This window comes from Somniosus microcephalus, chromosome 20 (genome assembly GCF_052327205.1).
Source record: "Somniosus microcephalus isolate GS21.2 chromosome 20, FLI_Smic_1.0, whole genome shotgun sequence".
Lineage (NCBI taxonomy): Eukaryota > Metazoa > Chordata > Chondrichthyes > Squaliformes > Somniosidae > Somniosus > Somniosus microcephalus.
In genome coordinates this window covers 46,744,240-46,766,159 of record NC_141006.1, presented here as the reverse complement: position 1 = coordinate 46,766,159, position 21,920 = coordinate 46,744,240, and the positions used below count along the sequence as shown (strand labels likewise).

Below are 21,920 nucleotides of genomic sequence, written 5' to 3'. Positions count from 1 at the left end.
AATATCTGTTTATCTCACAGCCATAAATCTGATGAAGGGAACACATCCAAAATATTATAATCTCTCTTTTCTCTTTACAGATGATGACTTACTTGCTGTGTATTTCCAGCATTTTCTGTTATCATTTCTGAATGAGGATCCTATTGTTTTAAAAATATTAATTTTCCTTCCAATATTTCACAGAGAATTCAATTTTTTCTTTTGAGTTCTTTAAGTTCAAAATTTTCTATTTTGGACCGGATGTATATTTTGTACATTCTTTACTTTGCCTTCGTGTTCATAGTGTTCAGATTTATGTTTTTCCAAAATATAATTTATGAAAACATAAAAGTGATGGAAATAAAATCTGGACGTGTTTAGTGCCATTAGGATTTTTATTCATTTTATTCCACCTGGCATGCTATCCCAAACATTATTTTACTCACTGTCTGTGGTGGAATCTGGGAACTTGCTTTTTCTTTTAGATTGTTTGCGCTCTTCATCTCTCATTTTTCGCTCAGCACCCTGGAATGAAGGATATAAGAAGAATGTGGAATGACTATCCAGAATGTGAATTGTAGGTGAATTAGTTAACAGAAGACGGATCTTTCCCTAGTATAAAATTCAACAAATAGTGATTATACAATCCTGTTGTAATTAATTAAGAAACTAAACACCAGTTCTGACTTCATCATTCTCAAAGGGTGTACAGTATTTCCTGTTTGTAGATCAAATTCCCAATCATAGAATCATAGCATGATACAACACAGAAGGAGGCCATTCAGCCCAAAGTGCCTGTGCCAGCTCTTTGGTAGAGCTATCCAATTAGTCCCACTCCCCTGCTCTTTCCCCATAGCCCTGTAATTCTTTTACACTTCAAGTATTATTTTTAATTTGTTTATGGGATGTGGGCGTCGCTGGCAAGGCCAGCATTTATTGCCCATCCCTAATTGCCCTTGAGAAGGTGGTGGTGAGCTGCCTTCTTGAACCGCTGCAGTCCGTGTGGTGAAGGTACTCCCACAGTGCTGTTAGGGAGGGAGTTCCAGGATTTTGACTTAGCGACGATGAAGGAGAGTATTCCATCACACTCCTTACTTGTGCCTTGTAGATGGTGGAAAGGCACATCTCCTATCGGCGATATACTTCTAAGTCAGATTGGTGTGTGACTTGAAGGGGAACTTGGAGGTGGTGGTGTTCCCATGCGCCTGCTGCCCTTGTCCTTCTAGAGGTCACGGGTTTGGGAGGTGCTGCCGAAGAAGCCTTGGCGAGTTGCTGCAGTGCATCTTGTAGAGGGTACACACTGCAGACATGGTACGCCAGTGGTGGGGGGAGTGAATGTTTAAGGTGGTGGATGGGGTGCCAATCAAATGGGCTGCTTTGTCCTGGATGGTGTCAAGCTTCTGGAGTGTTTTTGGAGCTGCACTTATTCAGGCAAGTGGAGAGTATTCCATCACACTCCTTACTTGTGCCTTGTAGATGGTGGAAAGGCACATCTCCTTATCCAAATCTCTTTTGAATATTACTATTGAATCTGCTTCCACCACACTTTCAGGCAGTGCATTCCAGGTCACAACAACTTGCTGTGTAAAAAAATGTTTCCTCATGTCGCCTCTGGTTCTTTTGCCAATCACCTTAAATCAGTGTCCTCTGGTTACCGACCTTTCTGCCACTATTTACTCTATCAAAACCATTCATGATTTTGAACACCTCTGCCAAATCTCCTCTTAACCTTCTCTGCTCTCAGGGGAACATCCCCAGCTTCCCCAGTCTCTCTACATAACTGAAGTCCCTCATCCCTGGAACCATTCCAGTGAATCTCTTCTGCACCCTCTACAAGGCCTTGACATCCTACTTAAAGAGTGGTGCCCAGAATTCAACACAATACTCCAGCTGAGGCCTAACCAGTGTTTTATAAAGTTTTAGCATAACTTCCTTGTTTTTTGCACTCAATTCCTCTATTAATAAAGCCAAGGATCCCATATGCTTTTTTAACAGCCATCTCAGCTTGTCCTACCACATTCAAAGACTAGTGTACGTACACCCCCAGGTCTCTCTGTTCCTGCACCCTTTTTACAATTGTACCATTTAGTTCATATTACCTCTCCTCACTCTTCCTACTAAAATGCATCACTTCACACTTCTCTGTGTTAAATTTCACCTGCCATGTGTCTGCCAATTTTCTGTCAATGTCCTCCTGAAGTCTGTTACTATCCGCCTCATTGTTTACTACATTTGCGAGTTTTGTATCATCAGCAAACTTTGAAATTATACCCTGTATACTCAAGTCCAGGTCATTAATATATATCAAAAAGAGCAGTGGTCCTCATTCTGACCCCTGGGGAACACCACTGTATACACTTTTTGTAACAGTCCAAAACCTCCTTTGATTTCAGGCCGTTGCTAATCTATTACTTTAATCCGACTAAAACACTGGAAAAGTAGCCTGGTGCTACGAGCTGTTTAATCTAATTGAATCTATCTACTGTCTACCTGTCTATGCAGGATGCCTGGCCAGGAGACAAACCATCAGATCATTGTTAGTTTCCAAACCATGCATTTACATGGCTTATGAAAATATAAGGGTGGGATATGGGACCACATACCATATCATTAGATAAACAAAACAAGTTGTTTCTATACTTCGGGTGTTACTTAAACTCCATGCTCTCTTTCATAGTGACATTCCATTTCAGCTTTATCAGTTATTTTGTAGTGGTTGACGCCTCAGGTATTCATTACGTATCTTTCACTAATCCTGGCTCAGATTTTAAAGGAGATCCTATCTCTCTTCCTTTCCTACCATTATTCATAATGGAAAAGAAAAATCAACTTAAACCAGAGACCTCTATAATACCCTAGAGGTTTCTCTTACAATGACTAGTCAGCCAGTACAATTTTTCCACAATGCTCTGCAGTCATTACGGTCAACCAGCTGGCATTTTCCTACCACGACCAGATTGCTAAGTAAGTACTACTAATAACTACAAGCCTTTCCATTGCATTCACCTGTCATCCAATGAATGCAATACCACAGTCAAGCAGCTAATAATGCACCGGTCAGCCAATCCGCATACACCTTACCCTAATCAAAGATCCTTCTGTTATGTCCTGTTTGCTACTATAGCTACAGACGTCTTGGTAACTTTGAAAACTCAGCCTTTCATAATTCTCCATTCACAATACAGTGTGCATCCATCATATGCATGAAGAAATGGGTGAGGTTCACCCACTGGGAAAGCAGGTGTTTCACTCACTATTATAAATGCAAAGTTTTCATGAATAGGTTAGCTGTCTTATACATTGCCTACATTGTTTATCTTCTAGCTATGGGCCGCAAAGCACAGTACCTAGAAACATACTTTGAAAGCCAATCAGAATATCATGTTTTTATTTGGAACTTGCCCACAGGTAACTCATGACATGAACTGAAGAGAAACCTACAGGTCTTTTCCACCACTTTCTGCTTATCGTGTCATCAGTTTCAATGCAGTAATCAAGGCACAAAGAGTTGAGATAACTCAATCACTCAATATGTGCACAACTCAGAGAGCATTCCTCGACTGCACTCACCCAAACCGTTCAAAAAACTATTTTGCAAGATTTGGCATTTTAATTGTGCAACACATATTCCTATCACTGAGTCTCCACGGATGTTGCCTGACTTGCTGAGTTTTTCCAGCATTTTCTGTTGTTATTTCCTATCACTGAGATTGTTTTCATTGCAGTAAAAGTATTGTCTTTTTTTTATCATAGCTGTATCTTTTTCACAAAAAGAAAAAAAATCTTTATCCACTGTCATCAATAGGGGTTTCAGAAAAAGGGAGAGCTTAGGATACATGTTCTCCCAAAATGTTAACACTTTGCAGTACAAGGGTATAATTTATGGCACTTGCCCATGATAAACCACAACATTGAACAAATTTTACTGCAGATATATTCTACAGTTCACTATCACACTAAAATGAAGTATAAAGCACATCAGTTCTTTACCAAACCCAGTTTGGGATCAGAACATAACTAGAATGCTCACAATACTAGGATGTAGGCTTTGGAATAATTAATGGACCATTTTCTATGAACAAATATCTTTTAATGTACATTATATTATGGTCAGCTTCATAATAAAGCTTTCGCTATTCTTCCAAGAATTTGCTTTAACCTCCAACCTCAGAAGAATACTTTCTACTGTATAAATGCGATATTTCTGTTTTCTACACAATCCTTATAGCATCGCTGAGTAAGGCTGACAATTTTATACCAATCAAGACTGAATTGTGAGCAGATTTGTACAACCAGCCAAATTTATCATTTCAGTTTCTGCTTTTCTTTTAGTAATATCTGAAACTCTTATTTTTTTTTTCTATTTTTTCTACTTTTTATTTTTCTACACTTCTCTTTTCTATATTTCCTGATCTTTGCTAGTTATAATATTAAATATCAATATTCTCGGGATACAAAAGCACAGCAGCTTTTAAGACACCACAATCACAGAGTACTCAGATAAAACTGTACCTTGTCCACAAATATTTTAATCTGACAGACAGCCCGGTGAATAGGCTTGTCTGATTTGGCTTCACAGTCGTAGGTGTCTATCTGGAGATTCAAGGGAAGACCTTTGACTCCCTTCTGTGAGGAGAAGTCTGTGCTCAGGCAGTTAATTCCAATGTAAACCTATTGGAGAGAAACAAAAATAAGTATTATTTTTTGCACATTGTTCAACACTGCTTTTTAAAAAGCATCCCATCTAAGTGAGGCAGGAACTTTTGGACTGAATTGTTAGAGGACTACAGAGTAGAACTATCCCTAGGGAGCAGGGGACACATTCAAAGCCTCATACTTCATTAGAAATATTCTTTCAAATAAACTCTTTCTTATAGATGGATCCTATGGATAATTACTGGTACTTAGAGTGATATAGTATTATTTGGTGGCCTTGGTGATAGTTCTTAAAACTCCATCTTGGCTACAACCGTCATATTTCTACAAATAACATGCCAAGAGGGGTGTGATTTCAAGAGTTGTCCTGGGATGATTTCGGCACTGTGTGATTTTTTTTCCCAGGGTTTATCATTCTATTTGGGTTTTTTTAATTGACGTCCATGACTGATGCTACAAGTTGAGTGGTTGTGAGAATACAACAGAATCCTCAAACCTTGATCAGACGAACTCAACTGAAGCATTTAAAGTATATGTTAAAGAAATAAAGACTTGCATTTATATAGCGCCTTTCATGACCTCAAGATGTCCCAAAGCGCTTTACAGCCAATGAAGTACTTTTGGAGTGTAGTCACTGTTGTAATGTAGGAAACGCAGCAGCCAATTTGCGCACAGCAAGCTCCCACAAACAGCAATGAGATAATGACTAGATAATCTGTTTTAATGGTGTTGGTTGAGGAATAAATATTGACCAGGATACCAGGGATAACTCCCCTGCTCTTCTTCGAAATAGTGCTATAGGATCTTTTACGTCCACCTGAGAGAGCAGGCGGCGCCCCGGTTAATGTCCCATCCGCAAGACGGCACCTCTGACAGTGCAGCCCTCCCTCAGTACTGCACTGGAGTGTCAGCCTAGATTTTTGTGCTCAAGTCTCTTATATAAAGTGCACTGAGCATCTGTTGCTTTACCTTCGCGAATAATAAGGTCTGAGCTGTAATAAAATCAATCACGTGTGGCGTCATTGAAATAAAAAAGTCAAGTAGGTGCAATACTCCTTTCAGGGTCATATGGCAAACAGCCAGTCATTCATTTCATTCGACATTGTTTCTGACTGCACCATTCAAATGAACATCATTATGGTTGGGAAGGGGAAAGAGCTACTGGGTTGAAGCAATCAAAATTAGCTGGTTGTATGAACTCTGTTTCAGAGCCACCTGGAAACCTCAGAGTTACCTTAAATCAGCATCAGCGGTCTTTGTGCGAATATCTTAATTTAAAAAAAAACTTTTACATAAAGGAAACTTTGTTTCTGACAGTGTTCACTGAACACTTGTTTACCAGTAATATCACACATAAATCATTTTAGCAGGAAAATGTTACCCTTTAAGATTATGTTTCAAATGCCATGCATATAACAACCTCATGACAAAATCAGGAGCAGCAGCTTTATTGCGAAGTAAACAATGAATCTGCATGGGAATCTTTTGCTGTTTCTTTGAAAGTTAAACTCGGCTGGTGCCTTAGGCCCCTCTCCCATGCCACACAACATTCCACAACCAGAGGACGACACAAGATGCTGTTTCCAGGCCTCTCTGCCAGTATTAACCAGCCAGTAGGAGATGATATATGACAGCAGAACAGTTGTTTATGTTTCATCCTGCTTCCATTTAGTTTGCTGTATATATTCAATTCATGACATATCATCCAGATATAGTAACTGGATAATGTTTTAGCAGAAAATAATATGTAGTGAGAGGTTATTTGGAGAGTTGCAAGGTACTGAGTCAGGTTTTGGACCAATATCTACTGACCAATAATCCTGGCCGGCCTCTCATCTTCCACCCTCTATAAACTTGAGCTCATCCAAAATTCTGCTGCTGCCCGTGTCCTAACTCGCACCGAGTCCCGTTCACCCATCACCCCGTGTCCTAACTCGCACCAAGTCCCGTTCACCCATCACCCCGTGTCCTAACTCGCACCAAGTCCCGTTCACCCATCACCCCGTGTCCTAACTCGCACCAAGTCCCGTTCACCCATCACCCCGTGTCCTAACTCGCACCAAGTCCCGTTCACCCATCACCCCTGTGCTCGCTGACCCGTGTCCTAACTCGCACCAAGTCCCGTTCACCCATCACCCCGTGTCCTAACTCGCACCAAGTCCCGTTCACCCATCACCCCGTGTCCTAACTCGCACCAAGTCCCGTTCACCCATCACCCCTGTGCTCGCTGACCCGTGTCCTAACTCGCACCAAGTCCCGTTCACCCATCACCCCGTGCTCGCTGACCCGTGTCCTAACTCGCACCAAGTCCCGTTCACCCATCACCCCTGTGCTCGCTGACCCACATTGGCTCCCAGTCCGGCAATGCTTTGATTTTAAAATTCTCATCCTTGTTTTCAAATCCCTCCCTGGCCTCGCCCCTCCCTAGCTCTGTAACCTCCTCCAGCCCCACAACCCTCCGAGATCTCTGTGCCCCTCCAATTCTGGCCTCGTACGCATTCCCGATTTTAATCGCTCTGCCAGTGGTGGCGGTGCCTTCAGCTGCCTAGGCCCTAAGCTCTGGAATTCCCTCTGTAAACCTCTCCGTCTCGACCTCTCTCTCCTCCTTTGTCGCTCCTTAAAACCTACCTCTTTGACCAAGCTTTTGGTCACCTGTCCTAACATCTATCTCCTTATGTGGCTCGGTGTCAAATTTTTTTGGATTAATTAAAGACGCTATATAAATGTAAGTTGTTGTTGAATGGCTATGTCATAATGCGCATTGATTATTTTATAGTCATATATACACACAAAGTATTTTCTTCCACTGTTTACATGAAAAATGGCTGAAAATGAGTTGAGTTCAAAGATTGAGGCAAGGTAAGAAAAGAGTAAATAATAAACTATAACAGGATTGTGAAGGCACAGGCACTACTCGACATTGGATTAAATTGGAGAAACACCTGCACATTCGGATTTAAGAATGTAATTTACAGAGGCTTTCTAACATCCGTTTCTTGCCAGTTTTCTCCCCTGAAGGTATTGCTTTGCTGGGATCTCTGGTTCCACAGGCACAGGGCACCCTCTGATACCTTGCCCAAAAAGAAAAGAAATACTTGCATTTATGTAGCGCCTTTCATGACCGCCGGACGTCTCAAAGCGCTTTACAGCCAATGAAGTACTTTTGAAGTGGAGTCACTGTTGTAATGTGGGCAACCCGGCAGCCAATTTGCACACAGCAAGCTCCCACAAACAGCAATGTGCTAATGGCCAGTTAATCTGTTTTTGTTATGTTAGTTGAAGGATAAATATTGGCCAGGACAGTGGGGATAACTCCCCTGCTCTTCTTCGAAATAGTGCCGTGGGATCTTTTACGTCCCCCTGAGAGAGCAGACGGGGCCTTGGTTTAACGGGTCATCTGCAAGACGGCACCTCCAGCAGTACAGCACTGCCTCAGCACTGCACTGGAGTGTCAACCTAGTTTTATGTACTTAAGTCCCTGGAGTGGGATTTGAACCCACAACCTTCTGACTCAGAGGTGAGAGTGCTGCCCATTGAGCCACAGCTGGCACTGTGGCCATCAATCATGTGCAAGTCTTGACAGTGTGCGTTGACAGCCTACTTACTCACATGGGATTGGGGAACAAGAGGAGAATATCACAGGCAAGTCTCATCCAACATCTACACATGCACACTTCCAGCAGGATGTTACTGGATAGCGATTCTAAGTGGGAATTCCCTCCCTAATTCAGGGGCACTGATGCAATGGATAGCACTCCTGCCGCCCTCTTGGCTGAGATGAGCTAACTGCACAAACTGAGGATTGAATTTAGGACCTTGTTGGTTTGTATGGCTCAGCTATTCACTTGATAAACTTGTTCAGCCATTAGCCAGTGGCAACTTATATAGTTATAGTAACAACTTGCATTTCTATAGCACCTTTGATGCAGTAAAATGTCCGGAGAATGTCTGAGAGTAAAGAACTATAATCTCCAATTATCTGATGGGGCTTAAAAAGAGCAACCCAGTGATTCAACTAGTTAAGACACTAGGGGGGAAAAATTCAGTATCGCCCCATTTGGGGCGCCATTAGCGGCCTTGCACAAAGTTTAGCGCCTGGTGCTAATTATTGCCTCCGACGGCAAACTTAACTTTTATCGCCCTGGAGGTGATTGGAACGCTAAATCAGACGCTTCACACCTGTCTTAAGGCGCGAAGGCCGAGGAGCGAGGCGCTACCTCAGAGCGCTGGCGAAGCTCATGTGATGTCAGTCAGCAATGGAACACAGACACACTGGCGCCGGCCAGTTCTTAAAGGGGAGGTCTGACGAAAGGTCATCAACCTGAAACGTTAACTCTGTTTCTCTCTTCACAGATGCTGCTTGACCTGCTGAGTTTCTCCAACATTTTTTTGTTTTTATCTTAAAGGGGAGGGTTGATTTTGCACTCCATCCACATCCTGCTCATTGCAGCCTTGAATCTCAGCCTGGAGAGACCTGTACATCAAATCTGCTGGAAAGAACAATGGAGAGACCCAGGGAAAGAGCTCAGAGTGCAGCCCCCATAGTCTCTTCTAAATAGATACAAGGAAGGGCATATCAAAATGAACCTGCAAAGTGCTGCTCAGTATGCAAAACTCCTTCACACAGTGTTGAATCTCTCCAGAAGTCTCTCTCTCTCTCTTTCAGAATGCGTGGTGCAAAAATGTCACCAACAAAAAAAGGCAGGAAGTGGCCGACTTTAAATAGCGCTCCCCCAGTCCCTTCCTGACTGCAAAATGCTCCCCTCAACCTGTCATTGCTAGCGGCAGGCGGTAAGGCAGGGGGCGCCACTCAATATCCGGTCCGGGGCGCTACCGGGGTGTTGCGCACTCGACTGACGTCATGATCTGCCGGCGCAGGAGATCGTGGCGGTAGTTTTTAGTGCCACTGCAAAATGTCTAGTTAATTTCGCGAGCGGTGCAAACATCGCCGCGCCTGGACGCTAGTTGCTTTGCGCCCCATTAGCACCCTTTTAAGGCGCTAATGGGAGGCGCAAACAATTGAATTTTTCCCCTAGGCTCACACATGAAGAAAGACCATTTTGATGAGGTCCAAGTAAGTAATGGGCACCCATGGACCTGTACCTAAGGACGAGCACAAAAAAATTGGTGGCAAAAGATTGAAAAAGTAAAATGTTTTTCAAATAAAATTAATAAAAGTTATTACTGTGATTCCACTATGTAAAGTCACAGTGTAAGTCAATCCTCATTAAATAATTGCTCACGACCCCTGAAATAAAATGTTACCTAAAATTTCTATTAATTGCAAAACAAAAGGAAAATAACAGAGTCATCATAAAGAATGACAGTCCAGCCCTGCAGCTCAATTCTAATTAGCATCTGGCTTATACGTAGAGCCTCGGAATTATGCCAAGTGATATTAGTGCACAAGCAGGAAGTGTTCATGAGCTAAAATCACAGCATCATTTGAAGCCTACATCACAAATTTGAAAATAGCTTCTTTTTAAAAAATACCTATCCAGGGTGAAACAAAACTGATTGAACTGTACGTTACTTTTAGCACAGATCACAATTCAATCCTGTTCCAGTGATGCGATCTTATTGGTTTTTCTCTCTGTCTTACTCAAGTTTCCTTCAAAAGACCAAATCGAGCCAGCTGCACAATGATTACAATCAGACCCTGAAGGAGTTTCGTTTCAAACATATCTATAGGCTGTGCTGTCAGAGGAGTTTTAAATCATTTGTCACAACTGGATTTTTTTCTACTTTATTTCCTTGTTCTGTTTGACATGGAGGAACATGAACATAACAAGTGAGCACTAAAAGTTGCTTGCATGGCAGGAAGCCATCTCAATATTGCCAAGAAGCATTTCGGAATATAATTCCAAAGTACTAGCGCTGCAAAGAACAGGTGTCGGAGAGAATGAGGAACAACAGAGGGGGGAATACAACACTTTTTCTTTTCCCTCGTCTGTCCTCGTCTGTAATTAGCTTGAATATGGTTTGTGATTCCACACCCTACAGCCTTTAGGGAGAAAAGTCCATAACATTTCAGGTACCTGTTCAAGGTGTACATTATTGAGCAAATGCCCTCGGGAATGTTACATACCTAAAGTGTTTTTAATGGAATGATGCCCGCATCCCCACCTCTTAAAGTAACTTTACTTTCAGATATCACGCCAGCCTATGGCTACTACACAGATATTTAGTGTGAGTGTAGCTTTAACGCAGCACTATTACCTTAGAACATGTCCTGCTAATCACTGTACAAGGTTTGAATAGAAATCCTTTAAGCAATGACCTTCAGCGAAGCAATGCTATTATAACGTCAATCAAATGTAATCAAACTAATTTATAAATTTCATAAAATATCAGCAAAAAAGTCACAATATTTAGAGCAGGGATAAAAAATAATGTTTATTGCAGCGATCCATAGCTCAGTGGAAATAAATGCCAATTTTGCAAAGGTGAGTTTGAGCTGGCCCATGCTGAGTCTCACAGGACAGAGGGCAGGTCACGCCACATTTTGCTCACAATCTTTCATCGTGCCAAAACTGGATGGTACACTTTCCTTGAAGATGGGGAGTCGCAGCCAAGTAACAAATAAACAGATGCTCAGGCATCCAGGCCGAGGTACTCCTCTGCTGTTTGGGGGGTTCTTAGTGTAGTCAGTAGCCTAGTTTCTTAGTGTAGTCAGTAACCAAGGCCAGTCCTGGTCTCCTAAGAGCTGTTGCGTTTGTGTTTCATCTCCTACAAATAAAGTGGGCATACTGGACTGCTGCCCAATGAAGGCAGTGTGACTGTTTTCTGGACAACGGCCACTGATCTTCATAATCATGTTTCTGTGGTCAGACGTCGTCTGAAAATTAATTGAGCGCACCTTTTCTGTTCACATAGGTTATGGGCTTGATATGACGATAGCCCAAATACATGCTAGCTCTGGGTACTCTCTCACCTAGTGAAAGTTGTGCATCCTATCTAGCGGATGTCTCCTTTCCACAGGGAAAGTGATGAAGGTGTTGCTCTTGCAAATGTAGCATTTGATACTATCTTGATACACGTGTGTACTGCCGACCCTTTTATGTGGCAGATGTTCCCTGGATTGGCTTGAAAAAATCCAGTAGCATGAAAGCTTCATGCTTTGGTTAGTTGCAATGCTACAGGAAGAGCCATCCCTGTTCCAGACATTGTCTGCAGGAGATGGGGTATCCTACAGCAGATGGTGCAACTCTGTGACAGGGTCTCTTGTAAAGTAGAGGTGACGAAAATGTATCCAGGTACATGAGAAGGGGTCTATAAATAGGTCCAGAATAGGACAGGTGCAGACAAAATGGCTCAGGTGTCTTAACACTTGCTTTTGTAGTCCCTCTTGAACTCACTTTACTCACCTAAATCAAGTGGTGTTTTGGAAACACACAAAGGAACTTACAAAGGAACACAGGAACACGAGTAGGCCATTCAGCCCCTCGAGCCTGTTCTGCCATTCAAATAGATCATGGCTGATCTGTATCTTAACTCCCACTTAACTGCTAATACAAAAAGAAAATACCGCAGATGCTAGAAATCTGAAATAAAAACAGAAAATGCTGGAGATACTCAGCAGGTCAGGCAGCATCTGTGAAGAGAGAAACAGAGTTCACGTTTCAGGTCGATGACCTTTCGACAGAACTGAGTTATATGCATTCAATATTACATCAAAAAATCAACTAATCACCCATGTGCATTCTCTTAGTAACTGTCTTGCATGTGACTTTGCCTATCTTAGTGATGTTACGCAGTGCTACCCCAGTGACTGCAGCATGGCTGGTGGAAGGCTGCTGACTTTCAGCAGGGGGCACTACATTTGGCCTCGCAGGACGACCTCGAGGAGCTGGTGGCTGGGAGTGTCAAATCGAATGACAATGTTTCTTCTTCTTCTTCCTCACTCTCATCTCTCTCTTCTTGGTCAACCACTGGCTGAGCAGGCTGGATTTCTTGGGTGTCTGAAATGAGGAAGGCACAAGTGTAGGAGTGTGGTGAGGGGAGGGTGGGAAAGCAAGAGGTCCATACTTACACCATGTTCTGCTTGTACATTAGAAGAGATTGTGAGATGAGAGAGAAGTGGGATGTGAGAAGGAGAATAATGTATGAGGATACCGGCATCTTATAGTCTTTCAGCCCCACCGTTGGCCAAGGGCTCAGCCATGCCCTGCCAAGAATGGCCAGCACCCTCTCCTCCAAGGAGGTGAGGTGAAGCTAGAAATGTGAGGTGTGCCTCATGTTTGGTAGAGATTGTTGGTAGGTGAGTGATGGGGGGGGGGGGGTAGTGTTCATGCATTGAGCAGTGCATGAGGCTAGTGGTGCAGTTGGTAGGAGATGGTTTATGAAGATGCATTCATTGACCTTGACCATTTGTCTGAGGTGATGAGACTTCTTTGAGTACTGGAGCCAAGTCCTAGGGGCAACATTGCTGGCAGTGACTGCCTCGATGTTCTGGTCCCACATCCTTCTTTCTGGAGGGCCTCCTAGCCCCCCGTGGGTAGAGGACCTCTCTTCCAATGTTGACCTCCTGCACAAAGCTCGAGTACTGCATGTGAGAACTTGGGTGCCCTTTCCCTGGCCTGTTGAACCATTTGTGTTAGTGCTGAAGCACTTTTACCATTTTTTACATGCAGAAGGCAGTTCAGCTTTAAGAGCTGAAGGCTGCCTAGTTGGGAATGATTGTTAATGTTTTTTGTCAGAAGGCAGTTGCGCTTTAAGGGCTAGAGACTGCCTATTTTTGAATGATTTTTAATTGGTTTTCAGAAGGCAGTTCACATTTAAGGGCTCATAACGGCTTTCAAAAATGACAGACTTGCTTTAAGAGAATGCAGCCTCGCTCCAGCGACGCGACACTGGGCCTCCTGCTGAGCGCACAGCCTGAAGCAGCACATTCGTCACTGGGCTGTGCGCTAAAATCATTCAAATCAGCAGGCAGCACCAAAAATAACCTGCTGCCTGCGCTTTCTAAATGGGCATGAGCAAATCTCGCCCCGTGGTGCCACCGCCCATTTTCAGGCCTTATCGAATTTCTAGGCCTTTAATCCTTTGTCATGGTAAAGTTATTTAAAATGCTTGTGAGCTAAGCATTGAAGTTGTTTCCCCAAAGATAGAAAACAATAAGCAATTTATTACCCTGTCACAGTAATCAATGAATACCTCACCCTCATTGTGTTAGGAATTCCCTGGTCCTGAACACACAACAGGGAGGTCAGCTATAGATTTTCCCCTCTGAGATAATAGAGACAGAAACACACACTGAGAGTCAGGTTTTTAAACAGATGGCTCCTGGGGCAGGACTTCACCAGACTCCAAAGATTAGAATGCAGGAGGGTAATTCGAAATAATTTAAGTCAAGCAAGGTGACCAACTGATGTGGGGACGTGTAGTATAGTCATAATTTTGTATTATTATGTGATGACCAGTCTTAACATTTCCTCTGTATGTTCACTTGCTGTCTATGAAATAAAGCAGTGTAACAATTTATATCTGGCCTTGTCTCAGCAAGCGTTTTTTTGGTCAACAGGTGCATGTACGAGAGATATGACTTCTACTTCAGATCACAAGGAGGTCCTATTGTTACACCCTTGGTTTATGCGATCATAGATTTAGTTATTGGGCAGTACGGGGCACACCTAAATGGTGCTCAATCCACTAATGGAAGTGACCAGAATCACTGTACCTGAGAGAAGATCTAAAGTAAGATGCAAATTTGTACAAGTGAGATATGCTAATTTTGCTTTAAAAAATTAACCTATTTAAATGTATCTCACTCTTAAAATTAAACACAGTTCCTCCTGTTTAAATTAGCTTGAGATCAATTTTATTCCTTTTGATCATATCACTTAGCATTAGCTAAGCATTAGAGTTAAGTAAATATTGAAAACTGACAGGGGCATTTAACCCTTTTCTCCTGGAGGGATATGAGATAATAGAACCACTGGCTACCACCTCCACATTTTTACAATAAAATGGGTGTGGTTCTCAGTGTTTGCTTCCAGAGAAAACATTATGTGGCTACAAACATGAACTCAAGATTGCTTAGTAGTCAAAACAGGCAAATGTATTGAACTGCTGCCAATAGGTAAGATCGTCAGAAAGAAGGTCGCAGTCACAACCCACAATTGCTATTGGCTTTACTCTTCAATTTTGTACTTGGGCCAATTGAATATAACACATTTTAAAAAAAAACTAGTTTATCCTTCAATATAACCCACGTGGGTTGTAATCTTCCACTAAACCCAAACCTTATAGTAAATACAAAAGGCGTTTGACAAAGTGCCACATAATAGGCTTGCCAGCAAAACTGAAGCCCATGGAATAAAAGGGACAGTGGCAGAATGAGGGACTTCAGTTACGTTGATAGACTGGAGAAGCTGGGGTTGTTCTACATGGAGCAGAGAAGATTGAGAAGAAATTTGATAGAGGAGTTCAAAATCATGAGGGGTCTGGACAGAGTAGATAGAGGGAAACTGTTCTTATTGGCAGAAGGGTCAAGAACCAGAGGACACCAGGTGATTGGCAACATAAGAAAGCACTTTTTTACACAGCGAGTGGTTAATATCTGGAATGCACTGCCTGAAAGGGTGACGGAGACAGACTCAATCTTATCTTTCAAAAGGGAGTTGGATAAGTATCTGAAGGAAAGAAAATTGCAGGGCTACGGGGCAAGGGACTAGCTGAGAGTCGGCATGGGCTCAACGGGCTGAATGGCCGCCTTCTGTGCTGTAACCATTCTATGATTCTATGATACATAAACCATCTCCAGCGAGAGGTGAAAGATGACTTTACCAAGCTGAAGTCACCAAGTTATCATTGGTCACAATTATTGTCACTGCCTATCAATATACGATCCAGTGATTGGGCTGCTGGCACTTCCAATCTGAACCTTCCTAGAGGAACCATATTTTTATAGTGTTGGACTGGGTGTAGAAGAGGAAAGATCCAACACTATCTGTTCTCTCAGAAGCAAAGAATATTTTAAGAGGGCAGGAGGGAGGGGTCACCTCGTAAAACAGCACTTCCAGTGGAATGCCAAATAGTCCTCATCAGCCTATCTGCTGCAGACACTGCTGTCCACAGCAGCATTGGTAGGAGTGACACAACATAGTCCCTGTCAAAAAGAAATCTTGTTTTCACCATGAGGGCATCCTCTATCGTGGGGTGGTACTACTGTACTACCATGATGATTGAGTCTGATTAAGGACAGTTCTACCAATAACCAGCTCATCCATGAGGTGTGGGCCACACCAGCAGCCAAATTGTATACCATCACAATCTGTAACTTCACACATCCCTGACTCCAACCTCTCCATCAAGGTGGGAGATCAACCCTGTTTTAATAGGGAATGTAGATGGGTGCACCAGGAACAACACCATAAGGCACTAACCTAATGAAGGTACAACACAAGATTACCTGCATGCAACACACCAAAAGCAGCAGGTTATAGAGTGAGCTAAACAGTCCCACAACTAACAGATCAGAGCAAAACTCCGTAGCCCTACTACATCTTCAATGGTGGTGGAGAATCAAGCAGCCAAGAAGAAGAGGAGGCTCCACAAACATTGTCATCCACAACCATGATGGAGATCAGAAAGTGAGTTCAAGAGACAAGGCTGAAGTGTTTGTAAGCAACTTCATCCAAAAGTGCCAGGTACCCAGCCTCTTCCCGAGGTACCCACAACCACAGATGACAATGTCCAGTCAATTCGGTTCACTTCATGTGACATTAAGGAACGGTTGAGTACATTAAATACAGGAAAAGCTATGGGTCCCCACGTGCGCCTCTTGAATCTTTTCAAAGATCAAAGGATCAGAACTAGCCACTCTTCTGGCCAAGCTATTTCAGTGCAGCTATGACACTGGCATCTACCGGATAATGTGGAAAATCACCCAGTTATGTCCTATCCACAAAAAGCTGAACAAATCTAACCCAATCAATTACTGCCCTAACAGTCACTTCTCAATCAATTACAAAATAATGGAAGAAGTAATCAACAGTACCATCAAGCCACACCAACTCACTAGTAACCTGCTCACCTATGATTAGCTGAAATTCTGCTAGAACCACTCAGCACCTTACCTCATCACAGCCTTAATCTAGGCATGGATGCAAGAGCTGAATAGCAGAGGAGAGGTTAGAGTAACTGCCCTTGACATTAATGCAGTATTTGATTGAGTATGGTACCAAGGAACCTTTACAAGAACGAGATCAGTGAGGTCAGTATGAAAACTCTCCAGTGGCTGGAGTCACATCTGACACACATGAAGGCACTCGTGGTTGCCCGAGGCCAATCGATCGTTGCAGCTCCAGAATGTCGCTACTGGAGTTCCGTGGGACGGCATTGTAGGCCCAACTATCCTCAGTTGTTTCCTTCAGTGACTTTCTCACCATCATAAGTCAACAATGGGGCTGTTTGCTGACAATTTTATAGTGTTCAGCTCTATTCACAACTCCTCCAGCATACAGCAGGACCTCAGCAACATCTAGCCTCAAGCTAATTAGTGACAGGTAACATTTGCATCTTAACTGCCCTCTGAAGTGGACTAGCGAGCATTCAGTTATATCAGGGCAACAAGGAATAGGCAATAAATGCTGACCTTGCCAGCAATGCCCACATCCTAAGAATGAACAAAAAAAACGTGGCTCAGTGATAGCACTCTCACCTCTGAGTCAGATGTTTGTGAGTTCAAGCCCTGACACAAGATACTTGAATACATAATCTCAGCTGACACTCCTGTGCAGCACTAAGGGAATGCAGTACAGTAAGAAGTGTCGTCTTTCGGATGAGACATTAAACTGATGCCCCATCTGCCCTATCAGGTGGGCATAAAAGATCCCATGGTACTTTCAAAGAAGAGCAGGGGATTTCCCCCAGTGTCCTGGCCAACATTTATCCCTCCACCAACATCATTAAAACAGATTAAGAACCTAAGAGCATAAGAATTAGGAGCAGGAGTAGGCCATACAGCCCCTCGAGCCTGCTCCGCCATTCAGTAAGATCATAGCTGATCGTCGACCTCAACTCCACTTTCCTGCCCTATCCCCATATCTCTTAATTTCTCTGGAGTCCAAAAATCTATCTATCTCAGCTTGGAATATACTCAACAATTGAGCACTTTGGGAGAGAATTCCAAAGATTCACAACCCTCTGAGTGAAGAAATTCCTCCTTCTCTCAATCTTAAAAGGCCGGCTCCTTATCCTGAGACTATGCCCCCTCATTCTAGACTCTCCAGCCAGGGGAAACAATCCCTCAGCATCTACCCTGTCAATCCCCCTCAGAATCTTATATGTTTCAATGAGATCACCTCTCATTCTCCTAAACTCCAACCTACTCAATCTCTCCTCATTAGACAATCCTCTCATCCCAGGGATCAATCTAGTAAACCTTCGTTTCACCGCCTCTAAGGCAAGTATAATACAGTTTCATTTCTGCTTAATCAAATGATTATTTTCCCAGTCAATTTGTGAATTTCAGTGAAGGTGTACAGGAAACTTTGGTTTATCTGGAGGTTGTATGTCCGGAATACTCGATCTAACGGCAAAAATCAGGAGCCGTTTACTATAAGTTTTTTTAGTTCTCGTTCTTTTTTTTTCCCAGTCAGGCACTGCAAGGTCTGTAGCTATAGCAACAGCTTCAGCTGGAGACGATTGCAGCTGCAGCCGACTGTTTAGAAGCTTTTGCTAAGCAACAGTGTTTGTTGTCAGATACGGAGATGAAAACCTCCGTATGCTTCAACATTAACTTTGTATGTCCGGCAGTTTTGATAGATCGGCAACACGCCGGTCCCGTCGGTGCCGGATATCACAAAATTTCCTGTATTTGACATATGGCTCCCCTCTGATATCCCATACATCTCCCAGTTTTACCTTTGCTTCCTTGCTGGTATCCCAAATGAAGGACAGAGCATTAAATGCCACTTCTTCAACACAGCTGATGGTGCTGTTGCTTTCCTTATAATCTGCTGTAAAAAAACAAATAGATATAAATAAGCTGCAATATATAATGTAACTACAGGAAACTCTCGTTTAAACAGCATCTAAATATCCGGAAATCTCTATTAACCGGCAAAATGCAGGAGTAGGTTCAGGTATGTTTTACTTTATATTAGTGGCCGTGTAACCGGGGTTCCTGCACCTGTGGCCATGTAACCGGGACTCCTGGATCTGTGGCCGTGTAACCGGGGTTCCTGCACCTGTGGCCATGTAACAGGGACTCCTGGATCTGTGGCCGTGTAACCGGGGATCCTGCACCTGTGGCCGTGTAACAGGGACTCCTGGATCTGTGGCCGTGTAACCGGTGTGCTGTGTAACATTGCTCTCGTACCTCGGTAGGTATATCTCTCCATTATCCGGAATTTTTAATCAACCGGCACCATCCCGGTCCCGTAGGTGCCGGATACCAAAGAGCTTTCTGTAACTGTGAACAAAACAAACCTTTGAGACCAATGTCGGGATTCTCCTCCCAGTGATAGTAGGGCAGTACTTCCCTCACTGCTGTGACACCATTGCAACCCTGATCCAGTTTTCTGACGCACGACAGGTTTCTGGTGGGATTCCCACCACCAAGGATGAGCTTGCCATTGCCCGGTTGCTAAATCCCAGCAGCACTGCAGCAGGGGGCACCAATGCAGCACCAGAAGAGATAGCAGGCAGGTAAAGGGGCAGAAGTGCCCTGAAGACCAGAAGAGCAGCAGGCCAGCAGGCCCAGGGATCTATTGCCACCTGCCCCATGGCAGCCCCAGGAAGTGGCGGTAAAATGCACGGACGGAAGGATAATCCATTGGGGTCCTGGAACCTTCTTCCCACTGTCCTTTGCACATGGCAGACAGAAGAGGAGCAGCCAGCTGCCCCCCACTGCGGGGGGGGGGGGGGGTGCGGGGCGGGGGAGTGGGAGGAAATGCAGATCAGGCCGTGATGCCTCACTGCCTAGAAGGTTCCATCATTCTCTGCTGCTATCACACTCGATTATGTAGGTGAATCCAGCTCCAACTGCCCATAATTATAAATTTTAAAATGTTGTTTCCAGTTCAATAATCTAAACGTTATATGTATGCTGGGTGCTTCTAAAGCTAGGCAGTGGGACTCATTTTGAATTACTCCAGCAAAGATCCTCCATAGATATGATGGTCTGAATGGACTTCTTCTGTGCTGTAACCTTCAATATTTCTATGTAAAATCCTTTCTTTTATTTGTTGCAGGACCTCTTGCACCTTTTAAACCTTCACGGATGCTGTCCTCTGATAGCTATACTGATCAGGCCAAGAAGATCACCTTTTCCTTTAGATAATCCCACAGGTTGAGGTCTGCGACAGATTTCTTTGTTTGAGCTATTTGTGTGGGGGTTTTGGCAGATATCCCTGTTTAATCATTGACCCCTTGGTTGGTGATCTCACAAACGAAAGCCTCAGTGGAAAAATCACTTTTTTCCCCCTACAGTCAGTGGTTGCAGGGACCATCTCATACAGGTCAGCAAAACAAATGAATCACATTATACAGCATAGCCATTAATCTGCGATTTCACCATTGCATGGTGTTTACAACACAGAAACAGGCCATTCAGCCCAATAGGCCTATGCTGGTGTTTATGCTCCACACGAGCTGCCTCCCACCCTTCTTCATCTAACCCCATTCACGTATCATAAGAACATAAGACGTAGGAGCAGGACAAGGTCATTTGGCCCTTCGAGCCTGCTCCTCCATTCAATAAGACCATGGCTGGTCCTTCTATTCCTTTTGCAGTCTTTATAAAGGCCAAATAATATATCCCCATATGCAGCCACTTACCATTAAGTGGCCACATCCTTACAAATTTGCCTGCTAAGCAGATTATCTGCAGCCCAATTTAGCTCGTTGTTGCTCTTTTGGTGCGATCAATAAACAAAAACTGTAACTTAACAAAAATACATCAAACGAAACTTAACAACTTAAATTAAAATTTGGTTTCCGGGAGTGATGATGCACTCCAGTCCCTGCGGTGCCCACCGGTCGCGGAAGGCCTCGATCGTGTCGGCGGACACCGCGTGCTCTATCTCCAGGGCCACCCAGGCACAAACGTGGCTGCGGAAGAGAGGCAGGGCAGTCGGGCCGAGCGACCACCCCCGACCGCCCGCTGCCTTTAGTTCGCTGTTGATGTGAGGCTAAAGCTGTGCTAGGAATTTCTGCTGATTATTCAAATCAACTGACTTTGTAAAATTAAGCACAGTCACCGTGGAGCACTTTTGCTTAACTGCACTGGCATCTATAACACTCATGGCACTGATTTTGCTGAGGCCACATTCAGTTCCTTGTGTGATACGTTCTTCAAAGACATAATCACCAATTAGATTTTACATTTTGCTTTAAATCTAGAAGTCGCTACTTCTTTATATGATTAAGTATCTTAAATATTTTTCCCATGCATTTCACTTCATCAATTGACCCATTCTAGAGGTAACATAATGGAATCCTCTCTGCAAAGGCTTTTAATGGATCACAAATGAAATGAATACTGAGCACCTCAATGAATATTAATGACAGCTGATATTAAATTTTATATGCCATAAAGATCGCTATTAGTTCTCAGTACAATTGAGAAGCTGAGCATTTTCAGCAATTACTGCTAGATTTTGAGAGACAAAAAAGGGATAGAAAGGAAAAGGAATTAAAAATAAAATTTGATGCCTAAGTAAGGTTAGCCATGATAGCATCAATTTCTTTACCAAAATCAATGACCCGTTGCTTGACTGTATGCTGTCGGGAATGCCAGTGTTTCCAATACTTCAGTTGTTCTTCCGGAGTCTTTGCATTGTCAAAAACAGTCATGACCATACTCTACATAGAAGAAAACAGTTATTGATCATTTATTTGCTTAGGCTGGAATTTTAAGCCTCCGCTTCTATTTGCAATATCCACCTTTTAACCAGGTAACTTATCTTAAATGATTTCCATACACTTCCCTGGAGCACACCCGTAAGAAACAATTATAGGACAGGTTAAAAAGTTATCATTTTTTAATGTCAACACTGACTGGAATACAGAAACTATTAAATAATAAAATGTTCAATTGGCCTGTTGAGATGAATATTTGCAAGAATGATATATGAATTTGCTTAAATAGACTACAAACTGCTAAATGCCCTTATTACACACCAATTGTACATACTTAGAAAGAAAGAAATGAAGACAATTTGGGCCTCAACATTAATATATTTCAGCTGGACATCTGCACAACAGGAAATGCTTTTTAACTCGGGAAGAATGATTGGTCTAAAAGTGCACTGGGAGTGGCTGCCTGCTGGTTTCTG

At 43.1% G+C, this 21,920-nt stretch overlaps 1 protein-coding gene across 2 annotated transcripts in view; it reads right to left on the bottom strand.

Annotated features, from left to right (window-relative positions):
- The window catches only part of LOC147103197 (grainyhead-like protein 3 homolog), a 101,455-nt gene that overhangs the window by 24,422 nt on the left and 55,113 nt on the right, over positions 1–21,920 (bottom strand). For both annotated transcript variants that reach the window (XM_085962597.1, XM_085962598.1), the window contains exons 7-10: positions 21,336–21,447; positions 18,505–18,599; positions 4,492–4,650; positions 426–504 (exon numbers count right to left, since the gene is read on the bottom strand). In XM_085962597.1, the coding sequence (XP_085818723.1) occupies positions 426–504; positions 4,492–4,650; positions 18,505–18,599; positions 21,336–21,447 (445 nt within the window). The remainder of the gene's footprint in view (positions 1–425; positions 505–4,491; positions 4,651–18,504; positions 18,600–21,335; positions 21,448–21,920) is intronic.